Below are 22,612 nucleotides of genomic sequence, written 5' to 3'. Positions count from 1 at the left end.
GAATTACTTGAGCGCATTGGTAACAAAAGAAGCAATGTCCAAAAGTCATATTTTCGAAATAAACATTTGCTTATTAAATATCTTTATAAAATCAATTAAAATTGTCACAATAAAGAACAGTATTGACAACAAATATCACTAATGTACCAAGATCATTCCTAAGAATTTAACCATGACTGTTTACATATATTTAAGGTTAGGTTGAGATATTGTGCCGATTGTTTTTGATGCTTGTTCTTTGAATGACTCGTAAATAAAAGAGTAATTTCCTAAGAAATAATGTGATGATATCTATAATATAATATAGTCCTAGATATTCTACACAGTATGTTAAACATGCTCGTTATCTGATATAAATAGGAGCCTGGTCTGCTGGTAACAGAACTCGGCCGACATTACGTTTATTCTAAAACTATTCATCCATCTAGATGGCCTAACCTAACCTCTACCCTTAGGAAAATAATCGTAATCTAAAAAGTTACCTATTAAGTACAGAATGGAATATTCTAGCTAATGTTAAATATCAGTTCTGCCATTAATTTGTCCTCACCGCAAGCCTCCTGTTAGCGGTGCAGTTATATACTGAAATGCGAGAATACTAAAACTCAAAAAATAATACTAGGAAAAGGGCAAAGGCATTTTTACCCGACGGTAAGTTAAATTCACATCATGTGCATCTTTTCATCGGTGCATCTTTTGACCGAAATATAAGTATAGTATACAAAAATGGAGGTAGCTTGGCTCAATTTTTTCAAGCCCTACAAAATTGAATGGCAAATTTAAGGAATTTTAACAAATAATACATATTTTATCACTAAACAAAAGAATTAAGCTGCGTGTTTCCCATTTTGTGCTCGGCGATATACTAGCGGTTGTCCGATGGGACATAATACAAAATATACATATAATGTTAAGTAGTGCCGTACAATAAATATTTGGCCATTTATGCAAATAACTAGAGAAATTGTGAGCGCGCTTTCCAACTTTTCCAAACCGTCTAATCAAAAACACCTTCTCTAAGAATGGGTTCTCTAGTAAGTCAACGGAAATTCAACAAGGACTAAGATTAATTACATTTTGTAATGAGCGTTGTGAAACAATTATCACTTAGGGGACGGGGGCTCCGCATTCAATGGCTCGGAATTATTCCACTGCGGAAAGTGCCAAACTGCGCACGCACGCAGCCCGGCACCGTCCTTACAAATGTGAACAAGACTGCGTTATTTGTAGAGCGCGGTTGCACCGGCTGATCACGGCAGTCACGAGTATGGACAGCTGAATGTACGGAGCCGTGAAACGTAACAAACTTCTGGCTGGAAACTCTCCCATCACGGGGAGCTCGCGGACCCTTGCGGCCGCTCACTGCCCCCCGCACGCGTATTGAGCGTCACAGAAAAGATTAACAACATGGATCCGATGACTCGCGTCATTGAACCATTAAAGATAAGATTTCTATCGAGACGGACATTGTTTAGAACATTTTTAATTAATGGACGATCATGATACAAATTCAAGAGAGATGTTCTTCTTTTTTTTAAATACATAAAATATTAAATTTCAAAAAACACTAACATTGGAAACAACCTTTAATCGCAGAGCTGCCGACATTATCTTCACCTGACAACTTTCAAAATGTAATAAAATACTTATTTTTACTTCTTCAAAAGAGAAAATAATATTCGAGAAAGGATACAGAGACATGTAAAGTAACTAGGACAAAATATAAATATTTATATATTTTCATATTTGGGTATTGACGGGCTTTGGTCGATAAACATCCTTAAACAATTAACATTACAATCTCCTCGAGAAGAGAATGGATGGATGGTACATTATTTTATCATAAAATATTACATATATAGATTCCGAGGTTTCCCGCAAAACCTCATATATTGGCTAATAACACTCGAGGGAATCTCTAGTGCAGACTAAATTACATACATTTAGTATATTCCGAGCAAAATAAACATTTTAATATGTATTGACTTCTGCAAAGGTATTCCGGAGAAAGTTTACAACTAATTATTGGGTCAAATGTTCACAAAATAGGGGATAATATTTCCAAAATATTACATCATTTATATTTACAGACTTGTCACGCCAAATATGATCAGTTGACAACGCGATATGTGAAAAGAGTGCATCAACATTATTAAGAATGTTATTTGGAATAAAAGCTTCGGATTATTGGCAACTTGCATTCATTAACATTTCTTATTCATATAAAAATGCAAACTTTGTATAAAAACTAAAGTCTCAATGAATCTAAATTTTTTAAATAATATAAAAGGAATGTTTTTTTTCAGAAGCCAAGCTGTCCTTACATCAAAAGACAATAAATATTCATTATTTCCAATTCAAAACAGATCTATAACATGAAAAACAATAAGTATGTATATTTTTTAAATACATAATATAATAATCATTCTGGCGTCACTAAAAACATTTGACTTTGTCAGGTAACCAAAAAAAGTTTGCGCAATTTCTGTAGAAATGGGTGCGGTGAATTATGCTGCGCTGGCAACTTGAAAATTGCAATGTTCGGCATAGTATAGCACAAATATATATGTATATTGTTTATGCAGCACTTTCCATTGCTCTCTTTCTATGTAAAACCAGATAACTTTCTCTTCTTATCCGACTTTACAAATGCTTTAAATCTTTCTCTATTGCTCTTAGTCATTTTTCCAAGTTTCGCTACCATAGAGAGCTATGCTCAAGACATACATTTTTTTAGATCTAATTTTATAAATATATCATTTGTAGGTAAATATTTTATGGTAAATGTATGAAAGTACCAAGTTTCCATACCCCTTAACACTAGAATCAAAAGAGAATGTGAAAAATAATACTTTTTTCTTCAGTATTTGATATTATATTGTATATGACAGACCACTATAGTATTTTTAGTTAGGATTTGTTTGTTCCCAGGACAAAAAATGTAAAAATAATCATACTATCCATTCTTCACTTGTAAGAATTATCAATACATAATGAGAAACTACACAAACTTTTCTGGTCACCTAATATGTACATAAATAGAAAATAAATAATCAAAATAAGTAGTAAGTAAACATACACCTTAGAGTAAATTTTCCTAAGTAAAAAGGCATTATTCATTATGTATAGAACTGTATTGAACAGTACAAAGAGTTTGTCTCTTGTCACACCTCACCACGTCTCCATTGTCCGGATACCGGGATCCAATTGATGCTATTTTTAATAATATTATATTTCTCATTCTGCACAAATTTACTTCTACGTTTCGGTGTAAGATTTAATATTGGTGAAAAATATTATTTTAAAATCCACACCGGAGTAACTCGCACTGACCGTAGTATGTATGTTTTATTTTTTATCAACAAAAATACTATAGATTCTAAAATACCTATGATGAAAGGCAATGTCTAAATGTATTATTTTGTAGTGTTTACCATAAAGATAAGCCTATGCGTAAAATCCATAGAAATCATCATAATGTAGAAGAAAAAAAATGAAGAACACTTTTACCCTCTTTTATATTGTGATGATCTATGGATTTTACCAGAGCCTATTTCTTTTCTTTTCTCAGGTTAATTTTCTTAGGTACCCTGTTAAAAGCATACCTAGAATACATGAAATATTACCTTTTGACTGCCACAGCTGTGTTAACTGGTCCCATGACGTCGCAAATTTACGGATTTACACATGTGCTACTTTCCCACTCATTTTTTTACTAGCTGAGATTTAAAAAAATCGTATATGGAAATATTGATGGATTTTTAAAATTCACATAATTAAGAAACAAGTAGTACTTGTCCTTTTTGCAGATTTTTACCATTTCAACTTGAAGAAATAGTTAAGAAATTGCGGCTGTAGAAAATGTGACATTTAGACATTCCTTTACGTTACCGCGGTAATGCACAACTTATCAACATGCGGCGGTCAATGCTCGGTGCGGTGCTTCAGGGGTGCATGTGGCCCCCTACAAGTGGACGACGGCCCTGAAGAGAGCGGTGAGGTAGTGCAGGAGCAGCGGGCGCTAGAAGCGTGCGCCCGGGCGACTGAAGGCGGGGGGCTTGCCTCCCGCACGCGCGCCGCCCGGGGGCCCGCCCGCTCCGCCCGCGCCCACACCCGCGCGACGCACACCGCGCAACTCCCGGTCAACCTACAACAACACGACATTAAGTTTTTTTTAACCTTTAATAGATGTCTTTACGCATAAGCGCTTTGTGGCACCATTGGTGGGGCAAATACCATTTCACAGAATACGTACGAAAGACACAGATAAGGTGTATTAATTTTTTCAAGAAAAAACAACAGTAGTATGCTACTCACAATTTCATTTGGGCACTCTTTTGCTCTCACTTCCATTTCTCAATCATGCAGTATGCACAAAGGTAGATAAAGATCTTGTAGATAAAGATCACAAACATGGTAACTTTAAAATGAAGTTTATAACAATCATTAATGACAAATCACAATCGAAAACAATAATGCGTGGATAAAAATGTGACAAAATAACCGTTTCATTCGGCTTTATTAGCCAATGATATAAAAATTAATTTGAAACAGAGAATTGAATGAACTTCTGATTAAATGGGCAACGCAGTTAAGTTATTATTTTTTTTTATGATTTTTCACCCTTCAAGAGTGTTCTAGCCGGTGTCTATTATTTATTTACACTGTTAACATTTATTTTTTTAAATATTAGTATTCCTGCTAGCGGGATTAGTTTTTATTAGTAATGTTAGTAGTATATAATACACTTCAGTGACCGATCCAGGGTAAAACAACTACTAAGTGGCCATAATTGAATCAGCTCTGGATTTGAACACGAAGAGGTGGAGTGAGGTAGAAAAAGAGGCGTTACCTCCATTTCTTCTAACTTCTGCGTGAGGCCGAGCTTCTGCTGCACGGCGAGGCGGAGCAGCTGGTTGAGGGTGCGGCGCTCGTCCTCGGCGGCGGCCAGCTGCGACTGCAGGTCCTCCACCTGCGTGGCGTACTCCTCGCAGCGCGCCGCGAACATGGCGCGCAGACCTGGCGACAGGACGCGATAGGTTACTCGGCTGCCGGGGTGTGGGTATAGCGGGAAGTGGGGAAGTCGGGGAGGGCGTACTCACTGGAGAAGGTGGCGGCGTCCTCCTTGAGCAGGCGCAGCTCGTTGCGCAGCTTGAGCATGGTCTCGGACACGATGTTCTTCTCGTTCTCGTACTTGGACTTGAGGTTGTTGAGCGCCACCTCGGCTGTGCTCTTGTTGGACTTGAGCACGGTGCGCAGAGTGGCGATCTGCTCCCGCTTGGTGGACAGCAGACTCTTCAGCTTGATGACTTGCTCCTGCAGCTCGCACAGCTCCTGCCCGCCCTCCGAGTGGGTCACTGCGCCCAAAATTTTAACAATCTCTTATTATAATCAAGCGCAACATACAGAATATAGCGCTAGCTAACTGAATATAATTCTACTTGGTAAATACCGCTATTTCTTCAAATCAATTGCGATCATTTTCAAACACCGTACAATCCAAAGGTATATATATAGGCTTAATGACAAAAATGGGATACTTCATTTTGGTATTTAAAAATGATGCGGAATGCGCAATAGATTTCAAGAAATAGTGGCATTTATTTACCAAGTAAAACTATATTTTAAAAATTGATAGATATCAATTAAAATAATTATAGTCTTTTACTAAACAACAACACGAGCAGGATTCTGACAGAAGTCCACGATAAAAGGAAATGAAATGTCTGATAATGATCAGTAACCAATTTTATCAGGAATGCCTTGTTTATAAAAGTAGATGGTAATTATTTTAAACATTCAGAAAAATGTTAATACTTATATACATATAACTCTTCTTCAACTGTCATTATACCATCTTTTTTTTGCAATTGTTAGCAATCGGTATTGCGTGTACTTGATATTTTCAGAGCAATATAAGTCAGGAATGACAATGGATGAATGGAAAATGACAATGTTAACTGGATGAGGGTATATACAGGGGGCTACAAATGGCCTAATCTTATTTTTTTGTTTGGAATAGTCGAACAAATAGTCGTCACACGGTAAAATTTTAACAGTAACCCGCACACGGAACTCAAAAAATACTCGAAAATGATGTCATCGTATCGTTTAAGTAGAAACATCCGGAAGAGCATGTAAAAATGACTCGGTCATGATCCGGAAGAAGGAAGGATCGCCATTCTGGCCGAGGGAAGAGTGGGGAGTTGCGTACCTTGGTTGGCGGAGCGCGCCTTGCCTCGGTCGATGGTGCTGTCCACGGCGGCGCGCAGGTGCAGGATCTGGTCCAGCAGCGTGTCCACCTGCTTGGCGGTCTCGGCCGCCTCCACCACCCCCTCCTCGCCCGCCAGGTCCGCCTCCGCCTCCGCGCCCAGGTCCGCGCCGCCCTCTAGCGAGCATTCCGCCTCTGCAACACGAAACCCATACATCACTGATAAATCTGCCATCATTTGTAGCAGTATCATATACAGATAGAATAGTAAAGATTATGGTCAATATAAACTAATGTTTGGATAAGGGAAAAGACCAAGGTAACAGATGTTACTCAAAGAATCGCGGAACGAAAATGCTTTTTGGGGAATATATCCAAAATTAAACAAGGTTACTGGATTGAATTCTACTTTTATTTACATATACATATATGATAATATGTAAATAAAAGTAGAATTCAATCCAATAACCTTTGTTTAAGTTTAACTGTCTGCAGTTACAATAAATGAATTAAAGTGGTACTGGGCAGGTCATGAGGCACATATGTCTGAGGATAGATGGACGAAAAAGGTATTTGACTCGAGGTCTGGAACAGGTCGCAGAACCGTGGGAAGACTCCAGGCAATATGGTCCGATGACATCAAAAAAGTGGCGGGCCTGCGCTGGAAGAGAATCGCATCCAACAGACAACCGTGGAAGTCCAAGAGGGAGGCTTTTGTTCAATAATGGATACAAAAAGAAGGCTGAAGTGAGTAAGTATAAGGTGAAATATAATGCGACACAAACTTCGAGTCACTAAATGACTCAATCATACTTTACTTTCTCGATATCTTCTCACTGTGAGGAAGGGACCTTATCCTTGATGAACGCTATTAGAGGAAAACTCACCAGTAGTGTTTTTCTCGTGGTTGAGCAGCACGCGGCTGGGCTCCTGGCCGTTGACGGTGCAGACGTGGTGGTAGAGGCGAGCCAGCTGCTCCGTGGCGGCGGCCAGGCGCGCCCCGGCCGCTCCGCCCAGCGCCGCCGCGCGCCGCAGCGCCCGCTGCCCGCGACCGCAGCGCGCCTCCAGCTCCACGCACTGCGGACATATGCGCGCTCCTCGATTACTCTTTCAGAGTGGTTTAGAAGAAAAGGTCTTCAATCTCCATTTCTTAAGAAAACTCTTTTGAAACAGCTCGCATCAATTTAAAATCTAACTCTCGTGTTCGCTCGATCACCCAGTTTAAAAAGGATTTAACCCTAGAACACTATCGTAAAATTACAATAGTAAAATGACAATTCTTGGAAAAATAATGTTCTAGGAATTGTCATCTTTGCTTCACAGTAGCTTCCTTATGTACCTTTAATTTTTCATAATAACGTGATCTCTTAAACCCAAATAATATTACATCACTTCTTATACAATAAAACTATGTGATTTTCTTATTTATTCCCGTTTTATTTCTGTCATATTTTTAACAAATACATATTTAGTAACACCGTTACTGGTGGGATAGTTTAGTAATCTAAGGTTAAATAAAATATATTCCTTATTATTCAGAGGAGTATGTATTGCCATACATGGCGGGCAGACGGATCTGTGCCGCAAACTGACTATCCGTATACGCAAGAGATATTTAGGAGAGAAATGGGCTGTAGTATGTACTAATACTACGCTTTAGGTTCACTATATGTAGCGGGTTGTAAAAAATAAAGTAGATAAAACCAGCAAATGAAGAAAAAAACACATACTTACCGGAATTGAATTTACAAGTAGATAAGGTTACCTTATTATTGACGGCCGCGAGTTCATTCCGCAGTTGTCTGGCGAGGTCCGGGATGGTGGCGGCGTGCTCCGCTTCGCTGAGGCGCGCCCTCAGGGTCTCCAGCTCCGGCCCCGACACCTGGAACCAGCTGTTGTAGTCCGCCAGAGGGTCCTGACCGATCCACAAACACCGTGTCAATATAATATTGCAATCACAAAAGAGAGAGGAAAACAAAAATTGCAAATAAAGATATTCAGATACTTTTAAGCCTCTATTAGAGTCTTGTCTACAGGTAGGATAGTAAGGATAGGGTCCAAATCGTTTCGCCATTAAAAAATATCTATTAACAATCAACAATTAAAAAGCCATTATCATCAACCAATCATTTCAAATCATCCGCAATTAAATACCGAAATAAAAAATAGGCTTTGTAATATGTTTTATGAAAATATCAAAGCATTGTTTGCGGGAAACGCTTAAAAGCGTCTTATATACTATTAGTAGAGAGTAGGAGACATTCTATTTGCTTACTTTTGGTACAGCATGAGATGCCAAAAAACATTGTACAGATCGAAATTGATTGGATTTGCGTTTTATTTTTTTAAAGGAATTTTAAAGCCTCTATTTTCAGAGGCTTGTCTGCAGGAAGGATAGTGAAGATAGGGAAAGTACATGGTGAAAAATACAGCACAAACACCCAGACCAATTGAAAAAAATATTTCTTGTTACAGCCTTACTTTTGATTAGGTTAATTGTGATACCATAATAGGTATATGATCCAATTTTTTTTTTTTTTAAGGAATAACCCGCAAAGCGTCTATTTTAGATGCTTGTCTGCAGGTAGGATAGTAAGGATAGGGAAGGTAAATGTGAAAAATACATCACAAACACCCAGACCAATTGAAAACAAATCTTTCTTGAATTCATTTTGCAATTGGCGAGAATCGATCCCGCGACGCCAGTTTCGCAGTCGAGCATCTTCCCAACTACGCCACAGCGCCTGCAGTATACTTATTAGGGTCGGGGTTGATGGGCTGACAACATTGTGTTAATAAAATAAATGCGAGTCCAGAATTGAGCATCAGGAAACCCCTGAATAAATGAAGGGAATCATAAGTATGTAATAGGAGATACCTGCGAAGGCATGTTCTTCCTCATGTTGTGCAGGGCCTCCAGCCGCGCAGCCGCGGTGAGCAGCGCCGCCTTCACAGCGCGCGCCTCCCCGGCCCCGCGCTCCTCGCCCTCCCGCGCCTCCCGCAAGCTGACACTCAGCGCCGACTGACAAATCACAATACGCACAATACAACCACACCATCAAAATTATAGCAATTTTTTAAAAGAGAGTTTTGTTTTTTATTAAATTTTTTTTATAATGAAACATTTATTTATATTCACTTTATATGTATATATGTCCGCCTCCGTAGTGTAATGGTCAGCACGCTCGGCTACCGTTCTGGAGGTCCCGGGTTCGATTCCCAGGGGTGGTCAAATAAATAAATAAATATTAAGTTAAAATATGCCGCTTTTTCTGGGATAAAGTACATTTTCTGGGCATTCCGAAAACATGCACAACTGAAAATTGACGATTTTTGATATATGACGTTCTTGAAAGGAGTGAGCTATATGTATTAGGTGTATCAACGGAGACAAAACAGGTGATGTTCAATAATGGGCTAAAAATTCTGTCAGCAAATTTAGTAAATTTTTAATTATATTCGATGCGTACCTTCTCTCCCTCCACGGCTTCGAGCTGCTTCTCCAGCTTTTTAAGCTCGTTGAGGTGAATCTCGGAGAAGAGGTCCACGTGGCGGGGGTCTCCCGGCGTGGAGGCGTCCCCTCCCCCGCCCCCACCCCCACCCCCCTGCTGCAGGTCCGCCTGGATCCGCCGCAGGGCCACGTCCTCCTCGCCGTCGCTGCCCATGTTGGCGTCTTCCGACATGCCTGCAACGGGACCTCACCCATTACCTCCGACAATACTACAGTGAGAGAGACTACATAGAGCAGGGTGCGGAGTTCAGTCGACTACTCGAGTCTGTGAAATGTTGCCGTCCCCCACACCTGCTGACCACAACTCCTAACAATTAATTATAATTTTCACAATAAGAGTGTGTCCAAATCTTTGATAATAATTAAAATAGTAATAATGGGTGATTTTTTGAAGCGGCATTTTTGTGAATAATCACCACATGGTGATTTTTGTGAAATATCACTTCAGAAATGAGGACATTGACGTGCGTAATCGGAAACATGATAAGAGAAGGAACACGAAAACTGGGAAAAGATAGTCAGATGGGGAAGATGGCAAAGACGATTCAGGAAAGCCCGTGTCGATAGAATGCAAGAAAATAGACTGGCCTAAATTGCTGTACAAAAGAACCCAGACGGAAGAAGACCACCTGGAAGACCTCCGAAGCGATGGCGTGACAGTTGGCAGTCCACATCACGAGAGACGGATAACGGAACAGATGGATCTTTAGATCTATCAGAAAGAAGAAGAAGATCACCTCAGAAGGGTTCTGTACAACGAGACTAGATAGACTGGCTATACAGTAGAAGTAGTAATAATTCTTCAGAAGTAGGTTATGAGGGTAAATGCGTCTAACTATGTATTGGTTATAGTGTGTAGGAGAGAGTGGCATTATGACACACTAGTAACTAGTGGAGGAGCGTACCCCTGATGCTGTAGGCCAGGTTGGTGATGTTGTAGAGCGCGTCGCGGCCCTGGTGCTGGTCCAGGTCGCGGCGCAGCTGGCGGCGCGCCTCGCGCTCCGCGGCCAGCGCCTCCAGCGCCTCGGCCAGCTGGCGCTCCGCGATGCGGCGCAGACCGCCCAGCTCCTCGGCCGCCGCGCGCCCCTCGGCTGCCTCCTCGCGCAGCACGCGCACCTCGTGCTTCAGCCCCTCCAGCTCCACCTGCGAGGACTTGAGCGCCGCCACCTGCTTTTGCAGCGCGATATTCTCCTCCTCCAGGTCAGCCAGGTCGGCCTGCAGGCGCGCCTCGCACGCGCGCGCCTCGCGCACGTCGGCCCGCAGGGAGCGCCTCTCGCCCTCCGCCGCTGCCGAGGCGCGCGTCGCCTCCGCGCCCTCCACTAGCGCGCGCTCGCGCTCGCCCACCACGCGCTCCAGCTCCTGCCGCAGCTGGAAACGTACACAATCATAGTACGGACAACTCATTCGCACATTGTGGCGTAAAGTGTTCCAAAACGCCCAGCAATGGTGAGATTCTGAGATTCTCGGTAGACACTTCCGGTAATCCTCGCATTCACATTCAAATATGGAACTATAAACCAAATAATCTAAATCTAGTTATATAACTAAGTAGAATGTTGCCACCATAAAATTAATAAATCAAAGTACTTAAAATCTGAAGAGCGTATTTAAATTTGATACTGATACTGACAAGTTTCAAAAAGCACCTATGAAAGTTTGATGGATTTCTTCTTACTAGAATAGTATATTTCAGTAATGTCTTTCAGATACTTTTTGATTTTTTATTAAACAAATGATTTTATGATTTGTTATAACAGAAAGTAACAATTCCCTAAAAATAAACATTTTAATGCATCCATTTTTGTTATTTACATAGCCACTAAAAATTAATCGAACACCAAGGATGTAGTTTTGACACTTTTTCTATTTAGTTTATTTTACAATGATTAAAGAAAACACTTTGTTTTTTACCACTTGAGTTTTTATTAAAGACTACATGTTTCAGAAGTTAAACTTCCATCATTCAGGTCTGTATAATAACTAAAATATAAAATATAAAATTGTTCTATAAATAAGGAGAGGGGAAAGTAAGGGGAAGGGGTTAGTCAAGGAACGGAGTTTGAAAACAAAGGAAAAATAGAAAGCAATGGCGAAGAATTTTGAAACAATATATTATTTAATAAATTATTATTAGAATTCAGGTTTTTTTGTATTTCAAAAATTTCAAGATAATTCATAATTTGGCCTTTATATGGAACAAGGTGTAATAATTTTAATTTATGAGAGTGAAATGAAAACTTGAATGTTTGAAATTTTGTTTTCAAACTCCGTCCCTTGACTAACCCCTTCCCCTTACTTTCCCCTCTCTTTATTTATAGAACAATTTTATATTTTATATTTTAGTTATTATACAGACCTGAATGATGGAAGTTTAACTTCTGAAACATGTAGTCTATAATAAAACTCAAGTGGTAATAAACGAAGTGTTTTCTTTGATCATTGAAACATGTCTTACCACAAAGTTAATGCTAAAACAATAAATAAAAATAGTTTATTTTACTTTTATCAAAACAACAATTATAATTTATTATTTAATTATTCTAGATATACATACCATTGTTGGAGAATCCGGTATTCTTTCACATCATAAATAATTAAATATTTTATAAGTTTCTAGAGTAAAAAGTATTGTAACAGTATTGATATACTGTTATAATTAACACTAATTTAAATTTTGACACGATCCATAATAACACGGTCTCATTTCACCAACTAATTAATCATTTACACAAATTAAATCAATTTTGTTTCTGTTAAAACTCTTCAATCATTAATTTTAATGTACAAATGTTGAATATTAAAATCACACATGCTTCAGTTATATGGTTACATTTTAAATCAGGCACTTTAACAGATGCTAATTTTATGAGATTTGTAATATGTTGGTCTGGTACAGCAATTTGATCCTAAGGCTGAATTATAATCTCTTTAAATCTACATCAATATTTTATAAATTATTAATTTAAATTTCAGCTAACCAAAATAAAATATTGTTTAGAATGGCGCAACAAAACATGCATGAAAGATTAAAAAATATACTGTCATATTTTTCCACATTTTAAAAATATTTATTGATATTGGTGTAATTACGAAGGAAAACTTTTAACAACATATATTTATTTATTGTGTTTAATTTATAAGTTAAATAATGGTCAAAGATATAATATTTCAGTAACTAGTCATAGCTTGTATTTAGCGAGGGAGTCCACTTCATATAATATACTTTAAATTGAAATTATAATTGTAATTTTTAGGCAAAACATCAAGTAAACTCATTGAAGTAACAACATTTTGAGTGTGTCCAAATACTTGCTCACAAAATCTAGATATCTCCAACTATAGGAGTTATTATCATATTGTTTTTTGACATCTCATCAAAGATGAAGAAGAATGTGGGAAGTCTGGGCATTTACGGGTCTGACCTGAACCAATTTCGAAACATTGTTCTTGAATCATTAGAACTTCACCAGAGATATCTATTGGTGAACTATTATCAAATATTACCAATGGTCAGGAGTCGGAATCTATATATTTTGTAAAAATAATTATTTTATGTCTGAAAAGAGTTATAAAAATCAAAAATTTAATATTTTCGTTAGGTGTACTCAGTAGACTGGAATGACATACTCTAGGTGGGCGTGAGAAGGAGAGATGAGTCAGTCAATTAGAAACAGCTGTGGGGGAAGTGAGATGGACTTAATAGGCTAAATTCAACTAACTCAATTGAAGTTTCATTGCCCCAACAGACACAAAGTTCAAAGTGCACAAATGTTGAGCAATGTCAAAACATGATAGTGCCAATGTTAAATTGTTCTTCTATTAATTTAAAATTAGAACAAAATCACTTTTTCAATTTACTTGTTTTAAAAATGTGGGTACCTATTTTTACTTTCAATAATTAATTGTCTTGTGACTAAAATGCAAGACAAATCATTTACCTTTACACATTTAAGAATTAAAATAACACTGCATCAATCTGATACAGTTCTTTATGCACCTGCAGTTGCAACGAGATAACTACCTTTTTTAATTAACAGCAAATACTCAAATTAATATTAAATAAATAAGATAAAACAGGTTGAAAATCTGTTTACATAAAGCATGTAACATATTAACATGTAATTAAATTTAAATGAATCTCGACAAATGAAATTCAGAAATTCAGCTATTTAAATATTTTGTAAATGAATTCATTACAAAACTTTTCAGCATAAATTTTAAATCCACAATTTTTAGGCCATTTTTATTCACTTTTTAACACAACATTTTACAATCAACTGTCAAAAATGAGTATTTATATTTGAGTCAATTTAAAATGCAACACATATATTACATTGGCACTAGTGAACAGGAGAATAGTTTCCCAGTAGAAAATGAACAAATCAACACCATTAATTGTACAACTCACGAGTGACTGGTCAAGTACAGCAGTCAGACAGGCACGGGCAATGTGCCGGCATGTATTGAGATCATCCATGAAAATGAACACAAATTAGGCCACAAGGACGCCATTCCCCACTTTATTTCTGGAACGTGTTGAAACAACACCGGTTCATTGGGTAAATTCACTATGCTTATGTAAACATCTCTGTCCATAGTGTAAACATAAAGCTCCATATAGAATTTGCCGGTTATTTGATTAAAAAGTGTTATCTTCATATTTTTAACAATAATAAAAATATTAATTTATTAATGTAATATGTAATAATAATAAATAATAATAAAACCCTTATCCGCACCCCAATGGTGCATAGGGCACTGCGTCATATAAACGCAGTGTTATCTTGATGGTTTACACATGAAGGAAAGGTGATCAGCCCTCTGCTTCAGGTACCCAGTCCAGGGTAATATTGAATAAATATGACAGTGAAAAAATCACTTATATTTATTTTACCCCCCTTGGGAATCGAACCCGGGACCTCCAGAACGGTAGCCGAGCATGCTGACCATTACACTACGGAGGCGGACTAATATGTAATTCAATAATTTATTATCAAAGGCTGTTTCGCCTAAAGGCTATATTCAAAATAAGTGTTTCAACTGAAAATTGTGCTTGTATATATTTTTTTTAAATATACACCAACATTTTTTTTAAATCATTACAAGTGAAAATTTGAATATCAAAATGTCAACTGGCATTATTTTTTTGTATTATTTATAACAGTTCATAATCTAAATTAAATCGAATTGCCGCAGTGTTCACTAGACCGTTAATTATATAAAGGCAGATGGGTGATTAGTCTTGCGCTCCAGATTCTCGGATCTGAGATTGGAATATTTATTATTATATATTTATTTTTTCATAATCAATATTTTAAGCATTAACATTGATTAAAGAAAACACTTGTTTTTTACCACTTGAGTTTTATTATAGACTACATGTTTCAGAAGTTAAACTTCCATCATTCAGGTCTGTATAATAACATTATTATACAGACCTGAATGATGGAAGTTTAACTTCTGAAACATGTAGTCTATAATAAAACTCAAGTGGTAAAAAACAAGTGTTTTCTTTAATCATTGTAACATGTCTTACCACAAAGTTAATGCCAAAACAATAAATAAAATAAGCATTAACATTGTGATTTTCTATTTGTGATCTTTCTTAACCTAGCCAGATCTAATAGGGAGATTGAAATCTCCCATTTGAGTTTTAATTCGATAACTTTAGTATTAAAAGAGCTACTTACTCCTTTTTTATCTCAAAAATGATATTAACCCTTCTCTTATGGTGCTAAAAAACTTCCAAGTGCAACGGTGATATGTATTTTGTACACTGATTAAAGAAAACAATTGTTTTTTACCACTTGAGTAACTCAAGTGGTAAAAAACAAGTGTTTTCTTTATTTATTGTTTCGGCATTAACTTTGTGGTAAGACATGTTACAATAATTAATGAAAACACTTCGTTTTTTACCACTTGAGTTTTATTATAGACTTATAGACTACATGTTTCAGAAGCTAAACTTCCAACTTAACTTGTTAACTTGTTATTATACAGACCTGAATGATGGAAGTTTAGCTTCTGAAACATGTAGTCTATAAGTCTATAATAAAACTCAAGTGGTAAAAAACGAAGTGTTTTCATTAATTAGTGTTTTCTTTAATCATTGTAACATGTCTTACCACAAAGTTAATGCCGAAACAATAAATAAAATATTTTGTACACCATATGAAAATATCGTTTAAAAATGGGAAAAATCTGAATATTCCTAAATGTTGCTTTTATTGACCATAGTTGAAGTTGAAATGTAACAATTTTGTAATGTTGGCTCTGATAATAACCTGAATACGAGAAAAAAGACATTGTAAGTGGCCGTTATAGAAGGCGTAGTGATACAACCGTCACGCAAGACGATCCACACACTACTAGACCGGCGGAGTAAACACGTTAAGACATGCGACATCCTTGCATACTTACAAAGCACGCTGCACGCGTACACACAGAAACGTTTGTGTATTGGTGATTTTATTTCCGATTTTTTTACAAATTATTTATTTGTGTTGCTGCAAATGAATAACTTTATATTATTATTCTTTCATATAATACATAATTATACTACGGGGGAATACGAAAATTCTGAGCCCGTATCTATTATATTTTATTTTGATAATCTCATTTGAAAAGTCGAGTTTTAGTAAATAAACATCATCGGGAGGGGAAGGTTAAGAAAAAATTTCCCTTTTTTATTTTTATAAATTTTAATTGATAAATGTTTCAAAATATTGTTTTTGACAAAAAGCAGTCGGTGCCGCGAGATCTACGTACTTATATATCAGCACATAATTTTTTTGTCTGCTAGTGATATGTTATTTCTTTCACTCTAATAAATGTGGTACTACGAGAGAGCGAGACAACTCAAGTAGTCCGCTTTCGTTTGATCCGATTTCTGGCCTCTCAATTAGTTGCTGCCTGATGGCACGTTGGAACGGACATGCCGTCTGTGACTCAGTTGGCGGCGAGTTGGTACTTGCTGCAAGCTGCGTACTATGATTTCCATACAAATATGAACTGGGGTCTTTTGGTACCCCCGTTGGGATCACGTGTAATCTTTCGATGATCAGTATCGGAAAGGTTAATAAGGATTTCAAAATATAAAATGATCATACTGATGTACCTTCATTCTTGTAACCCTTATCTGCACCCTATAGTGCGTAGGGCAATGCATCGTATCAATGCAGTGTTATCTATTAGGTTGATGCATAATAAGTAGCGTTGTATTTTATGTAGACTGGCATATTTTTTTCACCAACCTTAACAGATATTCTTAATGGTGTCTTTGTATCATATAAAGGAGGGTGTCTTCTAACATTTTTTCAGTTTACCGTCAGCGGTTGAGCTTTACAGAGGCTTTGTGAATTTTTAAAATGTCAGAGAAAAGAGTGCATATTCGACACCTTTACTTTTTTAATTCGATAGAGGCCACAATGCAATTGAGGCCAACCCTAAAACATACGTAATGTGTACGGCAGAGGTGCTATCGATGTTGGAAGCGTCAAGAATGGTTTGCTAAATTCAGATTTGGAAATAATCAACAGCTGATGAAGAAAGATTGGGACGCCCTTCAACCACCGATGACGATGTACGATCCCATACTTGAAGCTGATCCCCGTCAAAATACCAAGGACATTGCATTGACGATGGATGTTGATCAATTTACGGTGGTGAGGCATCTGCATTGCATTGGAATAGGTTCCAAGTACGACGTGTTGGTCCCGCACGAATGGTCATCCACAAATCTGTTAGACCGAGTTACGACATGTGTTTTCTTGTCTGCGAGACAAAATCATGAGCCCTTTTTGCATCAACTAGTGATGTAAGATGAAGAATGGGTTGTGTGTAATAATAAAACAAGGAAACGACAGTGGGCCAAGCCAGGACAAGTCCTATTAACCACTCCCGAGGCAGAACTTCATAAAAAAAAATGCTTTGTGTTTGGTGGAATATGAAGGCAATTATTTATTACCAATTATTGCGACCTAGCCAAACAATAAATGCTGAAAGATACTGTGAACAGATTTAAAAATTAAAGTCCGCACTTGTAATAAAACGACTCGAACTTATCAATCGCAAGGGTGTCGTCTTTCACCGTGACAACGCGCGGCCACATTCTGCGATGATAACACAACATAAATTAAAGGAGCTGAATTGGGATATTTTAAAGCATCCACCTTACTCTCCTGATTTAGCTCCTTCTGATTTTCACCTTTTTTGTCTTTACAAAATTGTTTAAAAAGGAATAAAATTAAAACAACGGAGGAGGTAAAAGTTATTTGCATCGAAACTCGAAAGTTTCTATTCAAATGGAATCAAAAAGTTGACAGAAATATGGAAGAAAGTCATTTCAAATAATTGATATTATGTAACTAAGTAAATTAGTAAAGTACATATATGCGAAAAAAATGCGATGTTACTTATGCATCAACCTAATAGATCTTTAATTGCATGAAGGCAAGGTGTTTTGTCCTGCGATTTAGATAAATAGTCCAGGATGATATAAAACAAGTATTAGAGTGAAAAATCACTAAATATTTATTTTGATCTCCAGTTCCTTGATCACCAAAGTACAAATCATGGCTATTATGCACCTAAGTCTCATTTGTGTTGTATTGTAATCTTGAGACAGAATCTGGATATCTTAGTCATAAATCGATCTGGATTAAACAATCACCGGATGAATGATCTAGCCCCTGTCTCCAAGGTGTTTTTTTCTAAATTTCTGTTAACCTTTTTCCTGTCAAATTTAATTAACCTTTAAATTATTGTATTTTAATGGATGGAGTCAGGCTTACCTGTTTGTTCTCATTCTCGAGTTCCAGAATCTGCAAGTTGAGACTGCTCTCCATGGCGGCCGACTCGTTGAGGAGAGCATCTTCCTGCTCTATTCCAGTCTTCGTTGTCACTTTCTGCGATGTCTGGAACTTGGCTAGAGCCTGGGGGAAATATTTCATTATTATTATATTGCAATACCTACCTGTTGCGCATGTGGCAACACCAAGGGAGTGTATAAATATCCCAGGTAAAGAATGATTGACGTTTTTTCTTCCTTCTTTGCTGACCTTGCTGCGCATATTTTCACAATCCAATTACCATAAATTTGACACTTTATTAAGAATCCATAATCTTGGTAACATTGATAGTGAGACTTCTGATATTTTGTCCAATTCATTATCTTCACATAACTGGCATTACGTAATAAATTTATGACCGCAAGAAGTGATATATTATGAAATGTGTATAATGAAATGTGTAACTCATAGTACTTGAATTATACTTGTATTAAATTATAATTGTATTATATGTACTTGTAAAAGCCCTCCGGGCGTTTATGTAAATAAAATTAAATTAAAATAAATTAGCAGATATTAAATTTTATTTTTAAATACTCTATTTTTATTAGTTTGGAGCATGGTAACACTAAGTAACCTGTTTTATTTATAAAAATCATTTATCTATCAGTGTTACTGCGTTTGTTTTATTTTATTAAGTCGCTGTTAAGCTCACGGTATGGAACTAGCAGAGTTCCGGTCTCTTAGTATCTAGAGAATTTTATATTAAACCTGTATCCGAAAGTACCATGGAGCTAACGCCGAGTACCCCTCTAGCGGCAAACACTTCCGAATGATACGATGGAGTTTTCATTTGTACACACCGCCTGTTCCACGCTTCGCTCTCAATCAACCCAGAGTTAACAGTACTTACGACACTGCTATCGTCGGGACTTGCCCGGAAACGCGCTGCAGAAGTGACCACCCCCTTTGCAAATTCTACAGTCCGGTGCAGACAGAGGCGTCTCATATGTTGCCTTTAAATCCTGTCCTCCGTTAACATTATAACACTCGACTTCCTCAGGCCCGAGGGGTTGTTTGGTGTACATTTGTTTTTCTAAACTTTAACCAAATATAAGTTAAACTAGTTTTTATTTATATTTTAGTCCCGAAGTATTATATATGATACCCTCTCTCCCTCCCTCCTTCCTTTACTATTAGGAATTTCCATATAATTTCTTTTCCAGAGACAACACAGTTCCTTAAATTTAAACCTCAATTGATCAGGACTGAGAATCGACATTGTAATGATTTTTTGGAATGCTTACTCAAATAAATGCTGCCGAAAGCTCATACATTAAACGACGTGTGAATTTTTTATATTATAAATATATACATATATATATACATATATAAATATATATATATATATATATATATATATATATATATATATATATATATATATATATATATATATATATATGTGTGTGTGTGTAAACAAGACACATATATATGTAGGGATATAATAACTGGAGAAAATGAATACATTTGAATGTAAGCTCGGTCGCCGTGTGATGTGGAAGAATATATGTAAATGAGAAAAGGAAGCGTACCTCTTGCGCGATCTCCAGTTCATGCCTGGCGTTCTCATAGAGCGTCTCCAGCTCCTCGCATTTGTGCTGCAGGCCGCTCTTTTCCTCGAGCAGCACCAGCCCATACTGAGCGGACTGCCTCTTCTCGCTGCTGGCCTGATCCAGCTCTCGCGAGAGCCTCTCGATCTCAGCTCGTAACTCCGTCGTGTCCACGGCTGTCGACTCCGGCGGAGCCATCGTTACTTACTTCTACGAAAAAATTTGAAAATAATCGTAGAAAAAACATATGAAAAAAATCCTTATTAATTATGCTACATTCTTTGACAAAAATGTGAAATGCGATGACAGGTAGGCAGACAGAATTATTTTAGTACAGAAGTGCTGCCATGCACTATCATAACTGTCAAAAAATAAAGTAAGCAAACACCTAGGTAGGTACTGATAATTGATTTGGGTTACCCTTGTGGTTCCACAGTTAGAATAATATCCATTTTTACTACACTTATTTTCTATTTTTAAACATATACCCCTTAGGCTTACCTGGAAAGAGTTTCAAACTAAATTATTTTGATACATTTATCATATAAAAACACACACACACACACACACACTTGTATATCTACATATTCATTCGTTTTATATTTCTTATTATTACACATTATACATTTTACATTTACATTGGGAAAACTATAATGCATAACACGAATAAATTAGTGGAATATTTTTCTTTCTTTGGCAATGGCATTTCGCCTCTTGTGCTGGTCGTTAAAATTTTGCGTATCGATCACCTAACTGATACGCGTATTCAAAAACATTTTACCTTGGTATAAAACCATATATAAAAATAATTCAGCCGATCCTTGCCCCCTGAATCCAAATCTGTACCCTGAGAAAAAACCATCATTTACCTAATTAATTACCGTCGCTCTACATCCCATGTTTTTTTTTAAATCAATGAGCATGTGATCTATTTTCAATACCTTCTAACGACAATAAGTAACTAATGATTTTTATGACTCATTTGCACTTTCTTTGTACCTACTTTCACTCTAAGAAGCGTTATTTTGACCAGTAGTTTTATCATTAGAGTAAAGAATTTATGTTTATTTGTCTTTTTTTATTCTTGATCAATATTGGATAGAAGAGAACTAGATATTTACAACTAATAAATTTAATGTATTATAATGCAACTAAGACTGTTATAAATGATGACGACACTAAAACTGAAAAAATAAAAATACAAAAAGGTGTGCGACAAGGTGACAAGATATATTTAAAACCTGAGTCACCTTCGATTCGCTGATGACATAATAGTTATAAGTGAAAGCATTGATGAATTAAGTCAAATGATTAATGAATTGGATCAGGCGTCTAGTAAAATTGGTCTGAATATGAACATTACAAAAACGAAAATTATGAATCTAGAAAACAAGTTCATCACTGTCAACAACAAAAAAACCCTAGAAATAGTGGACGAATACGTATATCTTGGACTGATGATAAAACTAGACAAGGAGAGCCAAATGGCGGAACCGCCAAGAAGAATAGAACTGAGTTGGACGACTTTTCGCTAACTCAAACAAATTCAAGAGAGTGAAGAGATCCCGACCTGTCTAAAAGGAAAAACGTACGAATCCTGCATATTGCCAGTAGAGACTATAGCTCTGACAAAAAGTAACGCAGAGAAGTACAAATGCGCATAATGATCCATGGAAAGATCCATACTTGGTTTCATGCTTGAAAGATGAAGTAAGAAATGAAGAAATCAGAAATAGAACCAAAATATAGGATATCATGGATCGCGTGGCAAGACTCAAGTGGCAATGGGCAGGATATATTGCAAGGCAGGTTTTGGAGATGGAGACGTTGGAAGAATAAAAGAGACGTCTAAAGACCCCAAAAAGATGGTCTAAAGACATAACCGCTGTGGGGGTAAAAATTGCCTGAAATCAGCAACCGACCGAAGGAAATGGAAGGATACGGAAGAGGCCTATATTTGTCAGTGGAGAACAGAAGGCTAGAGAAGAAATTTGATAAAAACTCTTTTTTGCATTTGAAAATATAGCAAAATTTAGTAAAACCAGGTTGCGTTTTTTTTACTGTTCCTCATTATGTTGAATATAAGCAAACAGTAGTGATTAATTTATTTATTTAGTTCAAAGTGAAAGAGTTAGTTAGCGAAAGAGACATTGAAAGCAATTAAATGTACATTCTTAGTAGATGTATCCTCTTGGGTATTTTGGTACGGCTTTTTGACTTGTGCCATTGAAAAAAAACTGCTTCAGCTTCCATATATTTGTGTCCGCAAAACTCGAAAAGTTGTGGATGGATTGTATAATATATACAAAAAAATATGTCGTTTTTGTAAACGTATATTTTCTTTAAATGTTTTTTTGAAGTAGCGATTTGACTATTTTACATTGTGAATTTATAATATTTGGTCTATGGGGAAGCGTCAAAATTTTCTTTACTGTGACCTTATGTTAAATCAGATAAATGAAGGTGCTTTTGGAAATGTAAAGGTTTC

General features: G+C 36.8%; 1 protein-coding gene across 2 annotated transcripts; it reads right to left on the bottom strand.

Moving 5' to 3' along the window:
- Positions 1 to 3,553: 3,553 nt before the first annotated feature.
- On the bottom strand, positions 3,554 to 20,490 carry BicD (Microtubule-associated protein Bicaudal D). 2 transcript variants are annotated; one of them, XM_088271173.1, is made up of 11 exons: positions 20,107 to 20,490; positions 18,515 to 18,655; positions 10,628 to 11,090; positions 9,682 to 9,896; positions 9,090 to 9,233; positions 7,977 to 8,126; positions 7,099 to 7,288; positions 6,215 to 6,406; positions 5,103 to 5,357; positions 4,853 to 5,019; positions 3,554 to 4,147 (listed from the first exon to the last, which is right to left on the bottom strand). In XM_088271173.1, the coding sequence occupies exons 1-11, from the start codon at positions 20,320 to 20,322 to the stop codon at positions 4,022 to 4,024; spliced, it is 2,259 nt and encodes a 752-aa protein (XP_088127299.1). In that variant the 5' UTR covers positions 20,323 to 20,490; the 3' UTR covers positions 3,554 to 4,021. The 2 variants fall into 2 exon arrangements, with proteins under 2 accessions (XP_088127299.1, XP_088127300.1); XM_088271174.1 differs by lacking the exons at positions 18,515 to 18,655; positions 20,107 to 20,490 and adding an exon at positions 12,277 to 12,409.
- Positions 20,491 to 22,612: the final 2,122 nt, after the last annotated feature.

This window comes from Brachycentrus maculatus, unplaced genomic scaffold (genome assembly GCF_059751285.1).
Source record: "Brachycentrus maculatus isolate JH-2025_06_01 unplaced genomic scaffold, ASM5975128v1 h1tg000421l, whole genome shotgun sequence".
Classification (NCBI taxonomy): Eukaryota; Metazoa; Arthropoda; class Insecta; order Trichoptera; family Brachycentridae; genus Brachycentrus; species Brachycentrus maculatus.
This window is presented reverse-complemented; position numbering and strand designations above follow the sequence as displayed.